Raw genomic sequence first — 24,122 nt, 5'->3', positions numbered from 1 at the left:
AACCAGGATGTCGGGTCTTGATCAAGATCCCTGGGAGATGTTGGATCACTGGTGACAATTACCAATAGTCAAGCAGTTAGACCTCCTGGAATGAGAAGGATACGCTGAGGGTACAGGTCGGATTGGTCAATAGCCAGTGGTGAGAAAATTTGGATCAACAATAAAAGAATGAGAGGGGAACTGAAGTTTCAGGATAACATGTATCTTGGCGGAAGGTGGAATTAATGGAGAAAACATGATCAAAGGAATTGTAAAATGTACAAACTGTTTTAGAAAGATCATTAAGTATTTGGCTGTAGTTTTGCTGTTTAGTTACTTGAGGCTGTGTTATTATGCATGTGTTCAGGCATTCTATTTTACATGCCTACACTGTTTTGGTGCAGAATTCCATTTGCTTAGGAGCAGGAGACAAGCTGGTCAGTGAATACCGATCAGTCATCTACTATCAGGTCAAACAGCCACGCTGGATGGAGACAATCAAGGTCAGTGCAACTATTACAAAACTGTTTATAAACATGGGTTACAAGGAAAATGTTGCATTTTACAGCACCTTCCATATGATTTCAGGTCATTCAAAGGAGCATGTTTGAAGTGAAGTCAGTTTTGTAGCACTGGTAGCTGAGACATTCTAGTTTTAAACAATATGGCATGTTTTGTTGATACCATTGTGATATCCTCAGTGCTAAAACACTGGACTAGTAATTAATTTACACTATGTTACTGTAACCCTCAGGTTTGGCCAGCATGTGTTTGTCTAGGGGAAGACAGCCTCTGGCCCAGCCAAACTGAGAAATCTCATTTGTATGGATGCTGCATGATGTGTTGTCCTGTTACAAGTCTGTACCACAAAATATCAGTCAGTACTGCATATGCAATTAAACGGTTGAACTTTATAAATCTTAATCTCACTGTAGGGTTAGCAACGAAAATGAAAAGAAAAAGGCCCATCTTAATGAAACAGCCTATAGTGTACTTTGGAGCTCACCGTTCCATCCATTCATTCCCCATCGACCTTCTCTGAGCATCACGGACCCTCAGACCCTTGCTTCAAGTCCATTCTGTTTGGCAGTCTACCAACTCTCTCCACTCGTCTCTTCTCTCCACTTGTCTCATCTCTCTTCATCTCTTGCCGACAAAAGACCATGAAATCCCATCTCGCAGACCCACGAGAAAGAACAACATGCCTTTCACTGGATGGCGCACATTCCAAAGTCCATGATATTTCTAGTCATAACCTGAACATTGCTGCTACAGAGAAACTATTACATAAGCAGTGAAATGTTACAGAGAGGCCATTACATTAGCAGTGAAACATTACAGCGCGTTACATAACTTTATTTCTTAGAGTAAAACATGATAGTATCTACTTCCATATTGGTCTGAGGCACTCCAGGCATTTCTGAGAGTGATTACAGAGATGATGCTGTTCCTTGTGCAATGCTCTCATTGGAACATTGTGGGAGAACTTATAGCATGTGTTACAAAACACAAAATGCTGGCAGAACTCAGCAGGCCAGACAGCATCTATGGGAGGAGGTAGTGATGATGTTCCAGGCCGAAACCCTTCATCAGGAGGGTACCTTACTGTTCACTTGACAGTGGCAGGGTTTAACATCAGAAACAGATGAGGATCCTTGATGCCACAGTTCCCAAGTACACAGGATGCAATATGGTGATTTCTGTCTTTTAAAAACCCTCAAACACACATGCAAAATTTTCAGTCCTTCACAACCACGACAACTTAAATGCATGATAAAATTCAAAAATGTTGTAGGTGGTGGAAAACTAAAATAAGAACGTGTTGGAATTATTCTGCAAGCCAGGCAGCATCTGTGGAAAGAGATACTGTTAAGTCTGTGACCACAAGCACATTTACACTTGCACACTTCTAACATAGCGATGTGTCCAGGCATCAGAACTGTAACCTGGCTGTTCATGTCAGCAAGGTGAAAGAGCTGGGTATTGAGCTAAGAAAATTGTTGGGTGAACAGTACATTGTTCTCATAAACAGAAATGCTGTAGGGGTCAAATTCCCTATTTTGATCCTTTAGTAGCAATTAGTAAATGTACACTTAAACACTATTGAGTGTTATCTAAGTGGTCAGTGAAGATATAACCTCCACTTGTCAAAAGCTGCAAACCGACATGAATTAAGTATGAATATGTAACTTTTTCCCTTTGCTTTTAGCACGCCTGCATTAATGTGACTAGTTATCATAATACATATAATAAATGCACCGCACAGAATACATGGCTCCTGCAGGAGGGATTAAGAGATGTTTCTAATGGAGATGTTCCTAATGGACAAATGATTTGGAGAGACAAAACTGAAGGAGGAGTGGTTGAGGGCTCTGCTGGGAAGGAGAAAGGAGAAGATGGAAAAAGAAGTCTGGTTTGGAGATGAACAGCTTTCAAGGGGTTGCAAGTTGGGAAGAGTATATAAATTAAGAAGAAATGAACTCATGCAGGGATTTGAACACAAGAGTAAGATTTTTTAACATGAGGCTTTAATAGACCCAAAGCTAATGAAACCTTTATTTTTTATTTGCTCTCAGGATGTAAATATCACCAGCAATATAATAGTTTATTGTCCATCACTGACTCCCTCTACAAGCTGAGGTGCTAATTAGACTCAATAATATTAGTGGGTTAGAGACAATTATTGATCAGACTGGATAAGGATTGAAGGATGTTAATGAATCTGTAGAATATATTGGCACGGTCATTGGGGAGGTCAATTCATTGGGTATATTTAAAGCAGAAGTTGATAGGTTCTTGATTAGTAAGGATGTCATAGGTTAGAGGAAGAAGAGAGGAGAATTCAGCTAAGATGAAAACAAACTAGCCATTGTATAAATAGTGGAGCAGATTCAAAGTGCTGAATGGCCTAATTTTGCTTCTATGTCTTGTGGTCTTATGAACCAGGTGCTTTCTTTACAACAATGCAGTGGACTCATGTTAAATTTAATTTTAAAATTCAAATGCCAGATTTAGCTACTGATTTGAACTTACATATCAAGTGGGGCCTCAAACTTGTCCATAGATCGAAACACTAAGTGCTTGATACACGAAGCAGTTCTGCTGGTATTCATGGAGATGGTAGGTCAATTGGAAGGTCACTGAAGTTTAACTCTCTCTCCCCACAAATGCTGCCTGACCTGCTTAGATATTCATCACTTACTGCTTTTATTTTTCTTTAAGATTTTCAGCATCTGCATTTGTTTATTTTTTAAATTTGATCCTTTGAATTAATTGCTCAGAGCCCCAGCTTCATGTCTGGTGAGTACAAGAAATGGTTTGTGTGCAATTGGTATGCATCCCTTTAAGAACTGTAGCAGTGATCAACAACACTCACTGTCTATATTGCTGCTTTGTAAGTGTTCAACGGGGTGGAAATGGGTGTTTGCTTGGTAGAAATGTTCAGGCTTTTTTGTAAGTTTTTTCGTTAAATAAAGCTCTAATGTTTTGTTTAGCTCCATCCACTGCTGTCCTCCAACATGATAGGAAATTAAATAAAACAGAATGGCTAATCCTCATCAGGTCCAACAGTACCAATAGGGAGGGGAACAATAACATATCCAAGTGTTGAAGGCTCTTCATCCAAACAGATCTTTACATACATTTGCTGTCTAACCTGATAAGTGTTTCTAGTATTTTCTCTTGTTAATTTACTTCTAAAATAATTGTGTACACTCTGATGCTTGTCCTAGACTCTAAGCAAGCTGGAATAATTTATTTTCTTTCTACGTTATCAGTTCTATTTGCTGCTTAATTCCACATCTGTGCACAGCTCACTATGCTGTTAGTGTACATCAAGAGCCAAGGCCTATGTGAAAGGCCTTCCAAAGTCAAGAGGCTTCACAGATTTTGCAAGATAACTGGGTGGTCATTTAAAACTGAAGTGGTAGGGAAATTATTTTTGCAGAGGTAGTAACAATCTGGAAATCTCTGATATAGAGGACTGTGGAAGCTGAATTACTGGAGGTATTTTAAGATGCATGTTTGAAATATCAAGAAATTGAGAGCAATGTGGAACAGACACAGAAGAGGAGCTGAAGGCTGGGACAAGTCGTATTGAATGGCTGGGCTGGTATAAGGGTTAAGTGGTCCACTGCTCCTACTCTCTTGTACTTTTGAGCCTTGGCTGGGTTCTGCCAACTTCCTCTATAATGGGTACAAATTGTAATCTAGGATTATGCTGAAGGCTTGATCATGTTTAGCCACAGTGAAGTTCCTGATGAACTTCAGGCTTATACTTCAATACAGCTACTTAAATGGGACAACAAAGAGCTGCCTTTTGACTTCTCACTCAGAAAGTGTTGTCAGATTCACTGACGACAAAGAGATTTTTTATAACTTCACTGCAGTTATCAAAAAGGCAACTAATGTCTGACATACTCTGATTTTGTGATGTTTATTAATGTTACTTTAAAACTCTAAAGTATAAATATATCACAAAGTGGAGGAGCAAGCTTCATAATGCCTGCAACTTTTAAAGAAGACAATTCCCATTATCTTCTCTGTGCTTCCGAGGAAAATAATCAACAGTTAATCGCAGCAATTTCGAAATGAGCAAGAGCATGTCAAGTATTTGATTGTTTTCAGTGAACAATCATTAGGACCTGATTGATGGGGGAGAATCAGAATATTTTTAAATTAAATATGAAGTGCAAAAAGAAAGAGCAAAGATAGTGAGGTATTGTTCGTGGGTTCATTGTACATTCAAGCATATGGTGGCGGAGGGGAGGAAGCTGTTCCTGAAATGTTAAGTATGTGTCTTCAGGCTTCTGTAAACTCTCCTTGATGATAGCAATGAGAAGAGGGCATGTCCTGTGTGGTGGGAGTCCTTAATGATGGATGTCACCTTTCTGAGGCATCGTCTTTTGAAAGTGTCCTGGATGCTGGGGAGGCTAGCACTCATAATGGAGCTGGCTGAACTTAAAACTTTCTTCAGCTTTTTCTGATCCTGTGCAGTGGCCCCTCCACACCAGATAGTGACACAGCCAGTTAGTATGCTCTCCATTGTATTCAGTCTTTCTGTGATTAAAGACTAAATCATTAAACAACTCAACAGCCAGGTCATTCCTGTGTTTGCTATTTCCTTTCCTTGTTCTGCAATGAATGACTTATCAGAACATTGTTTATTTCATCAGTTTGACAGATTTAAGTTTGCCTGCACGTGGTCACTTTGCAAAGTCTCTATGGGATGCGATTCCAGCATCTGCAATCTCCTGTGTCTCTGTGAACCTACAGACAACACTGCTCCACTTTTCCTAATGGATGTCCTCAAACTCTACCATGAAGTTTTGCGTGATTATTTAAGCCCACACATCAATTTCAAAGCGACACACATGATATTAACATTGATTCGGAGTGAATCCACAGGTAACTGAACTAAAAATGTTGTTCCGGTCAAGTATGTGCATTTCAATGGAACATTTGGACGAAGTACGACACATCACTGTTTATTTGGGGATTTGGTCCAAGGCAACAAGGATGAATTCCACCTCAGCTAAAGTCAAGATATTGAGCCACAATTTGGAAGAATCTGTTCCTAAAATATTGTGTGTGTTTTCAGGCACCTGTACTTTCTTTTTGATGGTAGCAATGAGAAGAGAGCACGTCCTAGCTGATGGGGATCCTTAATGATGGAAGCCTCCTTTTCAGACTTTGCCTTCTGAAGGTGTCCTCGATGCTGGAGTGGCGAGCAGCTGGTGATGCAGCTGGCTGAATTGATGACTTTCTGCATATTTTTCTGATCCTGTGCAGTGGCCTCTCCATACCAGGTGCGGATGCAACCAGTTGGAATGCTCTCCACGGTATATCTGTGGAAATTTGTGAATGTCTTTGGTGACATGCCAGGTCTCCTTAAATTCCTAAAGAAATACAGCTGCAGCTGTTCCTTCTTTGTAATTACATCAAGATGTTGGGCCCAGGATAGATCTTCAGTGATGTTGCCACCCACGAACTTGAAACTACTCACCCTTTCTACTGCAAATCCTATGATGAGGACTGGTGTATGCCCCTTGACTTCCCCTTCCTGAAGTCCACAATCAATTCCTTGGTCTTACTGACTTTGAGTGCAAGGTTCACACACAAAATGCTGAAGGAGGTCAGCAGGCCAGGTATTTTGTGTGTGTGCTTGGATTTCCAACACCTCTAGATTTTGTTGTGTTTGTTGTTGAGTGTAAGCTTGTTGTTGTTACTTCACTCGAACAGCTGACCTATCTTACTTCTGTCTGATTTAGGATCAAACGTTGTTCTGATCCTAAAGTTGTAACAAGGCCTTCCATGATGGATTACTTCCAAGTAGGTGAAGCCTAATGATAAAATGGCTGAAAAGATCTTTACTTAGAAAACCATGCCAGCAGTTTGCTGCCCATCAGAAGCACTTAAATTAAAAGAAATAAAATTAAGTGATTACAAGCATTTTAATTCAAAAAAACCCAAAAAAGTTTGTAAAGGAAATTCAGCTAGTTCAGAAAAAAATATTACTTTTCCTTCTTCCTGTTTCTTTCCATTCACGTGTAAGGCCATATGCCATGTGTAAACTGGCACATGTTCAGCAGAATTTGTGACTCCACATCAGTGTTGGTGGATCTAGCAAAAACATGTCTGCTATTCTATTCGATGCTGAATTCACATCGGAGCACGTTTGAGAAACTGAACCTGCTGTTGGATATCCACCAGCAAGTTGAGCATTTCTGTGTGTGATCCCTCCAGGGCATGTTGGTTGGGGCTGGTGATAGAGTGAGGGGTTTGGAGAAGTTGGTTAAATGCTAACAAATTGGTAATTCCCAGTACTTTAGTCAGTTCCATCATGGGCACTAGCCTCCACGGTACCCAGGACATCTTCAAGGAGTGATACCTCAGAAAGGTGTCATCCTTCATTAAGAACCCCCATCATTCAAGACATGCCCTATTCTCATTGCTAGCATCAGGGAAGAGGTACAAGAGGCTGATGGCACACACTCAATGATTCAGCAACAGCTTCGTCCCTCCACCATCAATTTTGATTGGACATTGAACTCACGAACACCACCTCACTACTTTTTCATTTCTATTTTTGGACTACTTATTTAATTTAACTATTTAATATATATGCTCTTACTGTAATTCAAGGTCTTTTTTCTATTATTATGCATTGCTTTATACTGCTGCTGCAAAGACAACAAATTTCATGACATTTGCCAGTGATATTAAACCTGATTCTGATTCTGATTCTGAAGTTCTGGCCCAGAGTTCCGTGCACGGTGTTCCCCTAGAGGAACACCTAGAGGAAAAATCTGTTTACTCTTTTTATCCAACAGCAGAAGAGGAAGAGGGAGTTCTTAACCAAAATATGAATATTTATGAAAATACTTAAACCACAATCTATTGATTTCTTCTTAGTATTGGCTTGAATTGATGAATATTGAAAAAGCTAAATGAAAGGGAGTCATTTGGAAAATGTGCAAAGTGAAATATAACACTGTGTCTAAGTTATCAAGTTAATGAGTAACACTGATTAATTTTCTCAAAATTCTGCCTTTTATTAGTTGGCTATTCCAATGGAAGAAATGCAAAGAATACACCTGAGATTTATGTTTAGACATAGATCATCACAAGAATGTAAGTATAACTTGCAGTTAAGAACCAATTATATTTATGCAGCATTTTTCATCAAGCTAGATAAAGTGTGTTGGCAAATTGTATCTCCTCTTGCTGTGCATGATAGCTGCACCCGTGTTTTCCCTTTCTGGTCTCTATCCCCTTATAAACTATTTCCTCTCAAAATCTCCCCTCACACACTGCAGAGTGTTGTCAACACAGCTCAGTCTATTATGCAAACCAATCTCCTATCCATAACATTACATCTTTTACATTCCCCGCTGCCTTGGTTAAGCATCTAATATACTCCAAGACCCCTCCACCCTGAACATTCTTTCCTCTCCCTTCTTCCATGGGTTAGAAGATAAAAAAGCTTGAAAGAAATTACCTCCAGACTGAAGGACAGCTTCTAACCCAGTTTTCAGAATTTTGACAGACCGTCCAAACTCTAAAGATAAGCTCTTGATCTCCAGATCCACCTCACTGAGACCCTTACACTTCACTTGTCTGTTTGTTCACATAAATTTGCTCCTTCTCAGTAGCTACTGCACTATATTCTGCATTTTTTTTCTTTTTGCTACCTTAAGTATGCCATGATCTGTCCGGATGTCATGCAAACAAAAGCTTTTCACTGTGTCAGGAATACAGCAATTCCTATTCAATTTGTTCACCTCATTCTCGGTGAACTCTTTGGCTTTCCTTGCCCTCTCTGTTCTCTTTCCCTCCAGTCTTCAGATTTGATGGGCTTTACTTCCTTTATAACTTACAGCAAAAGACAAAAGTGAGAAGAATTTTGCAATGGCCTTCGTAAGGCTGATGAAAGATGACGGTACAACACTGCAGGATGGTATTCATGAACTGGTGGTATACAAGGTATGTGGTCCTAGCTTTACAAAAATTGGACAAGTATTGCTCTCCTGATAGAAGCCGATTGACTGAAAAAGCATTGAATTGATTTTGATTGCTACTTTTTATATGTAATTATCAAATGTTACATTTCATTACTTTGGTGAATGCTTGCAATAAACTTGGGAAGGGATTTGGATGCTGGAAATGGAGCATTTTTCATTACAAGGCAGCAAATATTGACAGCATGCAACCTTAGAGAGGTAGGGAGAACAAATGTAAAGGGACATTGCACACTTAATGGCAAAACTGTGTTGGTGTAGAAAAGAGTCTGTAGTTCCCTGAAGGTGGTTGCATGGGTTGATGGGGTGTTGAACAAGGAGTTTGACATGCAAACCTTTATTAAGGCACTGAATTTAAGCGTCTGGAAGTTATGTTGCAGCTTTTTGAAATTCTGGTTAAACTGCACCTGGAGTATTGCATTCAATTCTCATTGCTCCATTCTAGGAAGGATGTGAAAACTTTGGAGAGGTGCAGATGTGCAGATCCGGTTTTCCAAGACTCTGCTTGGATTAGAGGTTCTTTACTATAAGGAAAGATTGTACAAGCTTGGGTTGTTTTGTCTGGAGTGGTGGAGTCTGAGGGAAGATCTGGTTGAAGTTTATAAAATTATGAGGGGAATGGATAGAGTAGACAGCTAGTATCAAATTAAATTCATTTTAGAAGGTCACAGATAGACACAAAAACATGCAGGGAGTGGAAGGGATATAGACCTTCTGTAGGAAGAAGAGATTCGTTCTGTTAGCAGTTTAATTAGTTCAGCACAACATGGTGGGTGGAGGGCCTTACCATGTGCTGCTCTGTTCTCTGTTATATAGGGGTAGTACAACCTAATGTAGCGGAATGCTCACTTGCGCCACCTTAGGCCTAGCATTGGGAAAAAAATCCAAATTCCAATATTTTATATTCTGCAAAACATCAATCCACAATCTTTTAAAACAAGACTGAATTTTGGTGCCAATTAGATTCATAAGGTAGCATAAGAAACAGGATGGGGCATTTGTTGAATTCGTCTCTGGAGGTGAATGATGCTAGAAATGTTATCTTCAGTGCCTTTTCCCAGAAAATACTCAGTGAGCCTTCTCCTCGGATCTATAATGCTGGTTTGTCACAATGTTGCACTTGGGGATTTCAACCTATTGACCATGAACAAAACAGTAATTTCCAAAAAAAAGCTCATTATAATCTCCAAGATGATCTTGGCGGTCAGGAATTAATCTGTATCCAATGTATCAATCACTAATTTTATTAAATAATTTTCCAATCGCCATTTGTAAATTCAGAATGTTGGACCTATGTTTTTTTAGCTATTGTTTCAGCCCACATCACAGGGTCTTATGTTCATTATTATTTTCCTTTGTCATGTAGTATCAGCTGTTATATTATTTTAAAATTTAAATGTCAAAACATCCCATTACATTTCCAGATGCTTAGCAAAGCATTAGACCTAAAGATGATATGGGCAGTAGGAAATCAGTAGGACAATTTATGAGAAATAAAGAGATTGAGGAGAGATTAATCTGCTTAGTTTTATTCGCCGTAGGTTATGTACTTTCCACAGTCTGGTAGCTGTGATAGGTTGCGTATGCGCTGATCAAACTTACTTGTGCTAAGGACGTTAATGTTAAATCACAAAGCAGTGAGCACCCTGAGTCAGTAAAATGGGATGTTGTTTTGGAAATACAGATTCCCTTACTTGAATCAGTTTGACTTTCATGACAATTCAGACAATTCAGTAGTTTATCTAACCTTTTGACTATTTAGCCCTTTCATTGTAATTTTTAAGAAAATCTGTTTCTTAGCTCTTCTTTTGGGTCAACATTTGACCTTGATCCAGTAAAGGCTTTGGCATTGCCAATAAACCTGTTTCTCAACACTTCTTGTGTGGTGGGTGTCCCTGATGATGGACGCTGCTTTCCTGTGACAATGCTTTGTGTAGATGTGCTCAGTGGTGGGGAGGGGTTTACCTGTGATAGCCTGGACTGTACCCACGACTTTTTGTAAGATTTTCCATTCAAGAGCATTGGTGTTTCCATACTATGCTGTGATGCAGCCAGTGAATATACTCTCCACTACACATCTATAGAAGTTGGTCAAAGTTTTAGATGTCACGTTGAATCTTCACAAACTCTTTAGGAACTAATACACGGTTTTATAGTACTGCATTATTATTGGTAACATTCTTATTGGTTCTATATTTAATTTAAATACATAATTTGTTACTCAGTTTATATTTTATACCTTTTTAACTATTTCCATGAAACTCTGAGTAATTAAGGCAGCCACCTTAATTGGGCGAAAATGTGCTGCTCTGGAGTGTCCCAATTAGCCAGAAGTCACTGTGTTCACAATGTTTGACATTATTTTGTGTAAGGATAGTCAGAATTAAATCTCATCTTATCATGTCCAGTCTCAGTAACCCCCTGTGTACTTTAGTGTAATGGTTTCCCTGAAAGCAGCAATCACTACAGATATTTTATTCAGTCCCGTCTCTTTTCATTGCACTAACAAGGAAAATGCGCATTGTGTTTCTTCTGACAAATGGGACCAATAGATTCAATGTTCCCCTTCATCATTCATATAATGACCTTCCACAGCTTTCAGACTGTGGAAAGTACTTCTAGCACTTGCCCTTCTCCAAATGAATGAACTGCCTGTTCTGAGGACAGCTTGCAATTCTTATCACTGTAGTACAATACTTGACCTTGGTCCGGCAAAGGTTTCAACATTGCCAGTAAAACCAGGAGTGAAGGAGCATTTAATTGTACACATAAGTAAGTCCACAGAACCCTACTAACCACACTGGAAAAACCACTGTATTGCAACAGAGATGGAGTAGAGAAGTAAAGAAATCTAGTTACAACTGTATTGTATGGAGTATTGATTTGTCTTGTTATCCAAGGAAGGATCTACTTTAGAAGCAGTACAGAGAAGGTTCACTCAGTTGATTTCTCAGTAGAAAAGGTTGTCTTATTAGGTAAAACCAAGCAGTTTGCATCTGTACTCCAGTGTTTGGAAGAGTGAGAAGTCATCTCATTGAAGTAAACAAGATTTTCTTTCTTTCTTTTTACAATATTTTTATTCAGAAAAAAAAAGATTTACAGAGTGCAACACATAGATACATCTCAACATAACCTGTGTACATTCATATATTGTAATAAAATTGATCAAAATATTATAGCATAACACATAAAGGTATACCACTCTGTAATCAAAAATTTAAAGATAGGTCATACATCATAAAATAATTTTTTTATGTATATATTAAAAAAATCAACCCCCTACCAACTACCAAAGAAAAAAGCTGATGGATGACAATGGATAATTAGAAAGAAAAACATATTCACTTAAGAAGAGAAGATAAAAATATACATAGAAGTCTGTGCATTGTTAAACATTATAAATTGGAAAAGTAATTTAGGAAAGGTCCCCAAATATCATAAAAAGATTGTTTCGAATTTAAGACTGAGCAGCGGATCTTTTCTAAATTTAAATACGACATAATATCACATAGCCATTGAAGATGTGTAGGAGGGGTAGACTCCTTCCATTTAAGCAAGATTGCTCTTCTTGCTAAAAGAGAGGTAAAAATTAAAACCTGTAGGTTAGGAGTATTTAAAGTTATATCTTCATTTGCAATAATACCAAACAAGGCAGTAAGGGGATTTGGGTCAAATTGGACCCTAAAAAGTTGAGAGAAGGTATGAAATACTTCCTGCCAAAACTTTTCAATTGTAGGGCAAAACCAAAACATATGAATTAAAGAGGCATCAGCAGAGTTGCATTTATTACAAAGTGGAGAAACATTCGGGTAAAAACTGGAGAGCTTCTGTTTAGAAATGTAAGCTCTATGAACCACTTTAAATTGTAGAAGAGAATGACGAGCACAGAAAGATGATTTATTAACCCGTATAAGAATTTTATTCCATCTATCATCAGAAATCTGACAATTTAGGTCATCCTCCCAAGCTTTTTTTATTTTATCTAAAAAGTCTTGTCTAGAATCAATCAACAAGTATAGATACCGGTAATAGAACCATTAACAAAAGGTTTTAAATTTAAAAGATCGTCCAGTAAATTTTATCAGGACCTATAGGAAAAGTAGCTAATTGGAAACGTAGAGAATCTCTAATTTGAAGGTATCTGTAAAAATGTGATTTTGGGAGTGCAAATTTATTTGACAATTGGTCATATGAAGCAAGAGATCCTGAGATAAACAGGTCCCAAAAACACTTAATACCTAATTCATCCCAATCTTTAAAGACTTTATCAGTCATGGAAGGGATAAAAAAAAATTAAGGAGAATGGGAGATGATAATGAAAAATTCGTTAAACCAAAAAATTTTCTAAATTGAGACCAGATCCTTAAAGTTTACTTAACAATTATGTTATCTGTTGTTTTATTTGCTGAAAAAGAGGAGTATGATCCAAGAAGAGAGACAATAGAGGAATTTTTTACAGAATTAACTTCTAAGGAGACCCATGATGGGCAATTTTTACGATAAATATAATAGGACCAGAAAGTAATATTCCTTATAGTGGCAGCCCAACAGTAAAACCTAAAATTGGGTGGGGCTAGTCCACCCATCTCTTTATTTCTTTGTAAGTAAACTTTACTTAAATGAGCTTGTTTATTATTCCAAATATAAGAGGTTAAAATTGAATCTAAAGAATCAAAGTACATCTTAGGCATAAAAATAGGTAAGGCCTGAAAAAGATATAAAAACTTAGGAAGAATTTTCATTTTAATTGAATTAATTCAGCCAATTAGGGATAAAGAAAGAGGGGACCATTTAGAAAGTGTCTTTTTCACATAATTCAATAGGGGTTTAAGTTTTCTTTAAATAAATTCTTGAAGTTTTTAGTAATTGTTACACCTAGATATGTAAATTGACTTGTAACAACTTTGAACGGAAATTTGGCATTTGATGACATTAGGTCATTTAAAGGAAATAGCTCACTTTTATGTAGGTTCAGTTTATATCCTGAAAAAGAACTAAACTGGGAGATTAAAGAAAGAGCCAAAGGTAAAGAAGTTTCAGTGTTAGAGATAAAAAGTAAAATATCATCAGCGTATAATGAAATTTTATGAGACATACCTTCCCTTAGTATACCAGAAATGTCCTTAGATTCTCGAAATGCTATTGCTAAGGGTTCTATAGCTAAAGCAAAAAGTAAAGGACTAAGAGGACAACCTTGTCTAGTTCCCCGCTGTAATTTAAAGGGCTTAGAAATTTGGGAGTTAGTAATAACCTGAGCGGTAGGAGACAAGTAGATTAATTTAACCCAATGAATAAAATTAGGCCCAAAATTAAACTTTTCTAAGGTCTTAAAAAGATAATTCCACTCAATCCTATCAAAGGCTTTTTCTGCATCTAAGGATAATATACACATATTATATATACAAAGATTTTAAAATTGTTTGAAGGGTAAATGCAGATTGCCATTTGCCCCAGTGAATCACAAACAAGAGAAAATCTGTAGATGCTGGAAATCCAAGCAATACTTACAAAATGCTGAAGGAACTCAGCAGGCCATGCATCATCTAGGAAAATAGTAAACCATCGATCGGCCTGAAACGTTGACTGTTTACTCTTTTCCCTGATGCAGCACGGCCTACTGAGTCCCTCCAGTACTTTGTGTACGTTGCCCCAGTGAACCTTTGTAAGTCTTTACATCAGATGGTTGTGATTGTTCAGGCTACAATGAAGTGCGAAGCAGGAAGATCTGGACTATAGGGTTATGGGAATTGAGCAGCAATTTGTGATGGCCAAGGATTAGGTCAATTGCTATTTTACCTAATGCTGGATCAATGTCAAGGAGCTGCATGGCTTCATCCATCTTCCATTTTTTGGATTCTTACTTAAGTACAGTAAGCTTTCACTGTAAAATATAAATACACATTATCAGTCCTTTATCTTTTGTATTTGAATAATCTGGGAAGGCTGAATATTCCTCTGTAAACACAATTTAGCTTTCCCATGAGCTGATAAAGGGGAAAAAGGATCTAGTGCTTTCTTGATGTATATGATGAACAAACTCTTCTTGGGCTTCCAGCCGGGTACAGATATCGATTATAACTGATGTTTCAATGGCAAACTCTGCCATCTTTTTCAAGGTTGATGCCTGAGTATCTCTAGTCCAGTGGTATTTAACTGAGGGTGATGTCCTTGTCCTGGCCTCTCAAAAGGAATGCTAAAGAATGAGGAAGCTTTGCCTTTTCTCTACACAATGATTCAAAGCCTGAGAGAGTTTATTCACGATAAAAAGAAATGATGGCGGCACGACGCAGCTTGCAGCGGCCACTCCGGAGCTGATTATCTGTTATTTGTGAAGCGGGGTGCCATGCACAATCATAATCGATTGAAAACAGACATGGGAGAACGGAGGAACATCTGGAAATCTCCAGGAAGACCTTCTTCGTTGCTGCTGCTGCTGTGAGGTCCGGGACTCTGCTGGGAAGAACAGGCCCCCAGTCCTCGGGGTCGCGTTGCCGATGGCCGTTGGCGGGGCCGTCTTAATACGCTCGGCAGAGGATGGTGCTCGGAGAAGCTGTGCCGGAGGGGATGGTCATCGACTTGGAGGTTCGACAGACTCGGAGTCCGCTGCAGTCAGGTTTCGGTGTGTGCTGTGTCTGCAAGGCTGGGATTGACAGAGCTTTCGTTGTGTGTTGCGTCTGTGAGGCTGAGTCGGGCGGCGCCGTGGAAGTCTATAGCAGGGGTACTCCCTTCTGCCGCTGGCGTGGGATGGCAAGTCTGTCGGGACCCTGGGGACTTGTGGAAACTGTGTGGTGATTTCTTTTGAACTTATAGTCCTTTAACATCTTTGGACTATTTTCACTGTGCCCATAGTCTGTTTTTTTATCAATTATGCTATTGTTTGCACTGTTGTAACTATATGTTGTAATTATGTGGTTTTGTGCAGGTCTTGTAGCTTTAGTTTTTCGTCTTGTTTGTCTGGTGATTTTGGAGCTCCTTTCCGGGGAACGCGCTAAGACAGTAGCGTGATATTAATACGCAGCAGCCTCTCCGAACTCTGGATTGGGGATTGCCAAATGTTATGTGGATTTTCTGGTGTAGTCTGTTTTGTCATATTCTTTTGTGATATCTTTCTGGAGGAACATTGTCTCATTTTTAACTGCATTGCATTTGTGGTTTCTAAATGACAATAAACTGAATCTGAATCTGAATCTGAAATGTGTTGCTCGTCAAGTGTGGAGGATTGATGAGGCACTTGTGTGGGAAAAGTTACACACAAAGGGCTGTGGCTTCAAGGCATCAGACAGCCATTTGAGCCTGAAGGTAGGTTGTTGGGTAATACTCTGATTCACCTCTGCCCAATTGCTCAGATGGAGGGGTGTTGCAGAGATGGTGCATTGGAGCTCAGATATTGTGGTGTGGTAGGGTGTGGGACTGTACTGTTGGAGAAGTGGAGGAGTGCTGGGTTTTAACATCACCCGCAGCTCTGGAGACAGCTGCCACTGTCATTCGGGTCAGGTTTGAGGTGGGTTCAGCAAGGTGGCATCAGATTTGAGAGTGGAGGATCAGGACTTGGAGTATTGGAAAATGGCACAGAGTGGACGAGGCAGGCTGGATTCTGTCAATTCTAAACACGCATGTGGAGACAGGTAGTTACATTTAATGCCAAGGGTACGTATTGAGAGTGTTGGGGAAGGTCACTCTACTTTGTGGAGGTCCTAAGGAAGAGATTAAATAATTTATTTACCTGTGGCAAAAACACACTGCAGGAAGAACTCTGCAGGCCAGGCAGCATCTATGGAGGCAGTGAAATCACTAACCTGCATTAGGATCCCAGCCTGAAACATCAACTATCCACTTGCTGTCTGACCATCTAAGTTCCTCCAACAGCTTGTTTTTTTTTACACTCCAGATCCCAGCAGCTGCAGTCACTTGCATCTCTAATTTATTTACCTGTCAGATTTAATCATCCAGTACTATACTGCACTGTGCCTGTCATTCTGGCAATGCTTACAACAGTCGCATTTAGGACAATGTGATGTAATTTTCCCTGCAATGCAGCCAAAGTTGAAATTTTCTTTTACCCCTGTGCTTTCAATTCCACAATGCTGAACAAAAATGTTGTGCAATTAAATTTCTAAGCACTTAATTTGACACGATGTGAGCATTTAGCTATCATATTAGCAGAAATTCAATCACATTCTCCAAGACAATAGACAATAATGAGCTTACTGTGGCGACCCACTTTCTGCGCAGGCGAACCGGCTCACAAGTAGCCAGCGCGCGGGAGGAGACTTTGTTAATGCACCTCTGACGTCATATCTGCCTGGAGAGGGCGGGCGCTAGGGATTAAACGCCAGCGCCGCGAAGTTTGAATAAACTAGTCTCCAAACGACTTATCGACTGCGTGTCATCTCTAGCTCTGTATGTAGTACATCGCTACATTGGTGACCCCGACGGTCCAAACGGGATTTGGACCAAAGATGACTGACTCTTCATCTGTTCACGCAGTTTCGCTAAAACTGCCGACTTTCTGGACACTGCGACCAAGCATGTGGTTTAACCAAACAGAAGCCCAGTTCCAGATTCGGCAGATATCCTCTGATTCCACGCATTACTACCATGTGGTGAGCGCCCTTGACCAGGAGACGGCTGCCCAGGTTGCGGATTTCATACAGTCGCCCCCGGAAGAAGGCAAATATGAAGCATTCAAAGCGCTGCTCATTGGGAACTTTGGCCTCTCACGGCGTGAGCGAGGTGTCCGCCTGCTTCACCTGAACGGTTTGGGAGACAGACTGCCGTCAGCATTGATGAACGAGATGCTGTCCCTGGCTGATGGACACAAGCCCTGCCTCATGTTCGAGCAAGCGTTCCTAGAGCAACTGCCTGAGGACATACATCTGCTGCTGGCTGACGCAGATCTCAGCGACCCCCGGAAGGTGGCAGCCCGGGCAGACGTGCTGTGGAAAGCCAAGAGGGAGAGCGTGGCGTCCGTCGGTCAGATTACCAGGCCACGCGCCCAACAGCAGACCAGACCAGGCCCGGCAGGGGGGGCGCACACAACACAGAGGCAGGAGTGAGGAGGACAGTGAACAGTGGTGTTTCTGCCACCAGCAGTGGGGCACAAAAGCCGGCCGTTGTCGCCTGCCCTGAAGGGGCCAGGGCCAGGGCCAGGGCCAGCAGCTGCTAATGACTATGGCGGCTGGCCACCAGGACAGCCTCTTGTACGTCTGGGACAAACAGTCGGGACGCCGCTTCTTGGTCGACACTGGAGCGGAGATCAGCGTCTTGCCCCCGACGGGGTACGACACCCTCAACAGGAAGCCAGGACCCACCCTGAGGGCTGTAAACGGCAGCACGATACGGACCTACGGCACCCGCACAGTGCAGCTGCAGTTCGGTGCCAGCCGGTTCACGTGGGACTTCACATGGCCGCGGTGGTCCAACCACTCCTGGGGGCGAACTTCTTGCGAGCTCACAGCCTGCTGGTCGACTTGTAAGGGAAAAGACTGGTACATGCCGAGACTTTCCAGACGTTCTCCCTGGGTGAAGCCAAGTTGCCAGCCCCACACCTGGATTCCATCACGCTGTCGGACAACGAATTCACCAGAATCCTGGCGGACTTTCCATCGATTCTGGCACCGCAGTTCATGGCAGCCATGCTCAGACACGGAGTACAGCACCACATTCCAACCCAGGGACCACCCCTCCACACCCGCGCACGAAGGCTCCCCGCGGACAAGCTCCGCATGGCGGAGGAGGAGTTCAAGAGGATGGAGGAATTGGGGATCATACGGAGGTCCGACAGCCCATGGGCCTCCCCCCTGAACATGGTGCCCAAAGCAGCCGGGGGTTGGAGACCATGCGGCGACTACCGCACACTGAACGAGGCTACAACTCCAGACCGCTACCCCGTGCCGCACATACAGGACTTTGCAGCAAACCTGCACGGGGCAAGAATGTTTTCCAAAGTAGACCTCGTCCGGGGATACCATCAAATCCCGGTGCACCCTGAAAACATCCCCAAAACAGCACTCATCACCCCGTTTGGCCTGTTCGAGTTCCTCCGAATGCCGTTCGGCCTGAAGAATGCCGCACAGACGTTCCAGCGGCTAATGGATGCGATGGGACGCGACCTGGACTTTGCGTTCATCAATTTGGACGACATCCTTATAGCCAGCAGTTGTCGTCAGGAGCATCTGTCCCACCTCCGCCAGCTCTACTCCCGCCTGAGTGATTTTGGCCTCACGATCAACCCGGCCAAATACCAGTTCGGTCTCGATACCATCGACTTCCTGGGCCACAGGATTACCAAAGACGGGGCAACACCTCTGCCCGTCAAGGTAGACGCGATCCGCCACTTTGCCTGGCCCAACATGGTCAAAGGCCTACAGGAGTTCATTGGTATGGTGAACTTCTACCACCGTTTCCTCCCCTCAGCAGCCCGTATTATGCGCCCTTTGTACACCCTGATGTCCTCCTCGTCCCAAGGCAAGGACATTACTTGGGATGAGGAGGCCACGGCTGCTTTCATTTAAGCCAAGGAAGCCTTGGCAGATGCCGCGATGCTGGTGCACCCCAGAATGGACGTTCCGTCCGCACTCACGGTGGACGCATCCGACACAGCAGTCGGTGGGGTGCTGGAGCAGCTCATCGAGGGGCGCTGGCAACCCCTGGCGTTCTTCAGCAGGCACCTACGACCACCCGAACTCAAGTACAGTGCTTTCGACCAGGAGCTGTTGGCACTGTATCTGGCAATCCGGCATTTCAGGTACTTCTTAGAAGGTTCACGGAACACAAACTGTTGACCTTTGCCTTCACGAAAGTGTCTGATCCCTGGTCGGCTCGCCAGCAGCGACATTTGTCCTACATCTCCGAGTACATGACGGACATCCAGCATTTCTCGGGGAAGGACAACGTCGTGGCGGATGCACTCTCCAGACCAGCTGTCCAGGTCTTGTCCCTGGGGGTGGACTATGCAGCACTGGCGGAGGCGCAGCAGGCAGACGATGAGATGCCCAGCTACAGGACCGCAGTCTCGGGTTTGCAGCTGCAGGACTTTCTCGTAGGCCCAGGTGAGAGGACCCTCCTGTGCGACGTGGCTACTGGCCAACCTCGCCCCATTGTCCCAGCAGCCTGGAGGCGGCTAGTTTTCGACTCCATAGACGGTTTGGCGCACCCATCTATCAGGACAACCGTCCGGCTGGTCTCCAGCAAGTTTGCGTGGCATGGATTTCGCAAGCAGGTCAGTGAATGGGCCAGAACGTGCGCGCAGTGCCAAACAGCCAAGGTGCAGCGGCACACTAAAGCCCCGCCGCAGCAGTTTGAACCCACCCACCAGAGGTTCGACCACATTCATGTGGATATCGTGGGCCCCCTACCAGTGTCCCGAGGAGCGCGGTACCTCCTAACTATGGTAGACCAGTTCACGAGGTGGCCAGAGGCGGTCCCGCTCACTGACACATCTGCCGATTCCTGTGCCCGAGCACTGATCGCAACCTGGGTAGCACGCTTCGGGGTACCGGCCCACATTACCTCCGACAGAGGTGCCCAGTTCACCTCCAGCCTGTGGTCGGCTGTGGCCAGCCTGTTGGGAACGCAGCTACACCACACTACTGCCTACCACCCACAGTCAAACGGACTAGTGGAACGCTTCCACCGTCACTTGAAGTCAGCTCTCATGGCCCACCTGATAGGATCTAACTGGGTGGACGAGCTTCCCTGGGTCCTGCTTGGAAATCGCACAGCGCCCAAAGAGGATCTGCACGCCTCGTTGGCCGAGTTGGTGTACGGTGCGTCCCTGGCCGTCCCGGGAGAGTTCATACCAGCCCCAAGGGGGCAAGAGGAAGAACCCACAGCAGTCCTGGACAGACTACGTGAAAGGCTCGGCAACCTGGCCCCCGTACTGACTTCACAGCATGGATGGACCCCGACCCATGTACCCAAAGACCTGCAGAACTGTAAGTTTGTGTTTGTACGAAGGGGCGGACACCGGGCACCGCTACAGCGGCCGTACGAGGGGCCGTTCAAGGTGATCAACAACAACGGGTCCACGTACGTTCTGGACATTGGGGGGAGAGAGGAGGTTTTCACGGTGGACTGACTCAAACCAGCCCATGTGGACTTGGCGCAGCCAGTCGAGGTTCAGGCACCGCGGCGCAGAGGCAGACCTCCCAAACAGAGGCTGATCCAGACTGTGGACAATGGGGGGTGTATCGCCAGTTCTGGGGGGGGGGGGGGGGGGGTTATGTGGCGACCCACTTTCTGCACAGGCAAACCAGCTCACAAATAGCCAGCGCGCGGTGGGAGACTTTGGTAATGCACCGCTGACATCTTTTCCGCCCGGAGAGGGCGGGCGCTAATGATTAAATGCCAGCGCCTCGAAGTTTGAATAAACTAGTCTCCAAACGACTTACCGACTGCGTGTCGTCTCTAGCTCTGTATGTAGTACATTACATTAAACTTTAACAAGATTGCACTTGGAGAACTCTGCAAAGAATGTAGGAAGGAAGTCAGGCTTTAGGGAATGTAGCAATCTTTCTGGATGCTGCTTGGCACAGCAAAGTGTGGCTTTTCTCATTAGAATAAAATTAATTAAATAGAAATATTCTAAAATTATGGAAATGATGCTCAATGTTTACTGAACAAAGTTGAAGGAATATGGGAGTGGAGTTGATAAATGTGTTTGGAAAACTCCTGCATGACGGTGAAATGCTGGTCCTAACTATGTAAGTTCAATAACCTGCTTCTGTGTTTGATTGTGTGCCTTTGCCAGTACGTATGACAACAAATCTACATGTGCCTGTGAAAAATTAACATATTCTCACAAGGCCATTGGAACAAGCTGTTTCAGTCAGAGAAGATCTAATTACATTTAACAGTCTGAACTCAGTTTAAATTCTTGTAATAAAATGATTCCTGATGATGATTGAGGAGACTATCAGAGTTTAAGGGCCAACTTAAATGGGTGCCAGTTTTTTTATTCATTTTGAGTCAAAAAGCACATAAACAACTGATGATTAATATTAACACGAAAAACATTTTATTTTCTCCACATTCCCAACAACTCCCCTCAGATTCTACCATTTACCTAATACACTAACAGTGAATCAGCAATCCGCACTCCTTTGGGATGTTGGAGGAAACTGGAGCATTTGGGGGAAAGCCACCCGGCTGGAGTTTGGATTTGACCCAGGATGCTGCAGCTGTTGGAGCACAGCACTACTGCATTATTCTGGTGCTTCTAATGTTACAAAGGAATCAATTATCAAACTTACTTGTTTCATGGAACTTTTTTTAAAAACTTAAGCCGCACTGCATGCATTGGAAATGTCTGTTTTGCACAGACTGGAGTAGTTCCAGCTCCAACTCCTTATGGTGGATTGTTAGAAGCTGCAGCAGGACGTAGCTCTCTCAGTTGTAGTCGTCGGGGCACTGGAGGTTTCCCTGACTTCCCACATCCCGCAATAAGAGCACTGTGTTACAGCTTTTCCCTTGTACTATCATGATGTACACCGTATCTTGGTGCATGTCTTACCGTATTCTTAGGCACGCTAGCATAGCGGTTAGTGCAATTGCTTTAAAGCACCAGTGATCACTGATTGGGGTTCAATTCCAGCTGCTGTCTGTAAGGAGTTTATACATTCTCCCCGGGACTGCGTGGATTTCCTTCTACATTTCAAAGACATATATTTTAGGCTAATGAGTCGAGGGATGCTATGCTGGTGCCCAAACGGACTGACTTCAGCACAATCCTCAGGCTATGTTGGTTGTTGGTGTAAAACAATGCATTTCACTGTGTGTTTCAATGTTTTGATATACATGTGACAAATAAGGTTCTCTATTTATTGCTTATTTATTTAATTTTTGTATTTGCACAGATTGTTGTCTTTTGCACACTTGCCCCAAGTTGGAGTGGTCTTTCACTGATTCTGTTATGGTTACTATAGAAACATAGAAAACCTACAGCACAATACAGGCCCTTCAGCCCACAAAGCTGTGCTGAACATGTGCTTACTTAGAAATTATTCTATAGATTTATTGAGTATGCCAGCAAGAAAATAAATCTCATGGTTGTACACAGTGACATATATGTACTCCGATAATAAATTTACTTTGAACTTTAAATAAGGCTGATCTCTTAAAGGGACATCACAGTAGCTTAGTGGTTAGCATAACACTGTTACAACCCGGGTTCAATTCCTGCCTCTGTCTGTAAGTAGTTTGTACATTCTCCCCATCATCCCACAGGTTTCCTCAGAATGTTCCTGTTTCCTCTGACATTCCAAAGATGTACAGGTTAGTAGGTTAATTGTTCACATGAGTGCAAATGAGTGGTGCAGACGCATTGAGCTAGAAGGGCCTGTTAATGAGCCGTATCTCTAAATTAAAAATTTGATTACTTAATAATTAACTATTTGCCCTGATGACCAGCTGTAGTGACTCCTTCCTGTATCTCTAGTTGACATGGTGCAGGGAGGATGGAATCTGCCACTGTCATAAAGGCCTGTGATATTCAACTCATCACCAAGTGACATATTTACCTACTCAGATCATGTGCTTTAAAACAAAATATATTTGATCTCATTCTCTGTTTGTTTACGGTCTACAGGGTGACAGCAAGAAGTTGGAAGATGCCAGTATATACTCCAAGCTGCAGTCTACCCGTCAAACCTCTGATTATAAAGGTTCTACACTCAGCCGCAGTAATACAAATGCAGGTCTCTCCAACAGTTTCAGAGACACCTTCATCATCACTTCACTTGTGTGCTCCACAAAACTGACGCAGAATGGTACGCATGTATTCGAGCTTCTTACTATTTAGGCTGTACTCAGGGTGTGCTCAAAATCATTTGTTTCTTCCTCCACAAATGCTGTTCAATCCATTGATCTCTTCCCAGCACTTTCTCACCATGCTCTGTGTTCCACAGCATCTGCTGGGTTTTTGCCTTTGGCTGAACGTGAACTTTGTTGACCAGCTCTGATAATAATGGGTTGCTTTCTTTCACACAGTGGGCTTGCTGGGCCTCCTGAAGTGGAGAATGAAACCAGAACTCTTGCAAGAAAACCTGGAAAAACTGAAGATCGTGGATGGGGAAGAGATAGTTAAGGTATGGTTAAGTTCTGTAATAAATCCTTTTCTAGGCTCTATATCATCATCAAATTTCCTTTGCACTTTTCATAATATTTTTTGCCAACCCCAGTATCACACCTTCAAATGGCAGTTCATCATCAACCAAGCTTAAACTACAGAGTATCTGATGGGCAATCATAGGTATGTCTGTGATGTCTCTGAAAGTGAAAAAGAATGTCACAGTTCCCATCCAGGTATCTTCCTATAAAGCTGAACTAAACATTATTATTGTGTGGAGAATGGAATGGTTTTATCAACATTTCTACAATTGCAGATTAACAATGATGCAATTGAATGATAGAAAATGGGTTCCAGAGACTAACTAGGTAAGTTTTACTCCAATGCCCTAAACTTCTTCATGATTAGATCATCTTTAAAATTACTTCTGAGCAATGAAACTGTCTAGTAGAAATCAGAACGGCCGATTAATTTGAACTGATCAACCTTGAATCTAAAGTAACAGGCACAAAATGCTGCAGGAATTCAGCAAGTTCCTCCAACAGTTTGTGTGTCTA

General features: G+C 42.4%; 1 protein-coding gene across 1 annotated transcript in view; it reads left to right on the top strand.

Moving 5' to 3' along the window:
- Positions 1-24,122, top strand: part of LOC140739509 (dedicator of cytokinesis protein 2-like) — a 651,201-nt gene that overhangs the window by 161,928 nt on the left and 465,151 nt on the right. The window contains exons 15-19 of the mRNA XM_073067873.1: positions 384-482; positions 7,539-7,611; positions 8,360-8,463; positions 23,086-23,266; positions 23,487-23,584. Coding sequence (XP_072923974.1) covers positions 384-482; positions 7,539-7,611; positions 8,360-8,463; positions 23,086-23,266; positions 23,487-23,584 — 555 coding nt within the window. The remainder of the gene's footprint in view (positions 1-383; positions 483-7,538; positions 7,612-8,359; positions 8,464-23,085; positions 23,267-23,486; positions 23,585-24,122) is intronic.

The sequence above is a fragment of the Hemitrygon akajei genome, chromosome 15 (genome assembly GCF_048418815.1).
Source record: "Hemitrygon akajei chromosome 15, sHemAka1.3, whole genome shotgun sequence".
NCBI lineage: Eukaryota > Metazoa > Chordata > Chondrichthyes > Myliobatiformes > Dasyatidae > Hemitrygon > Hemitrygon akajei.
This window is presented reverse-complemented; position numbering and strand designations above follow the sequence as displayed.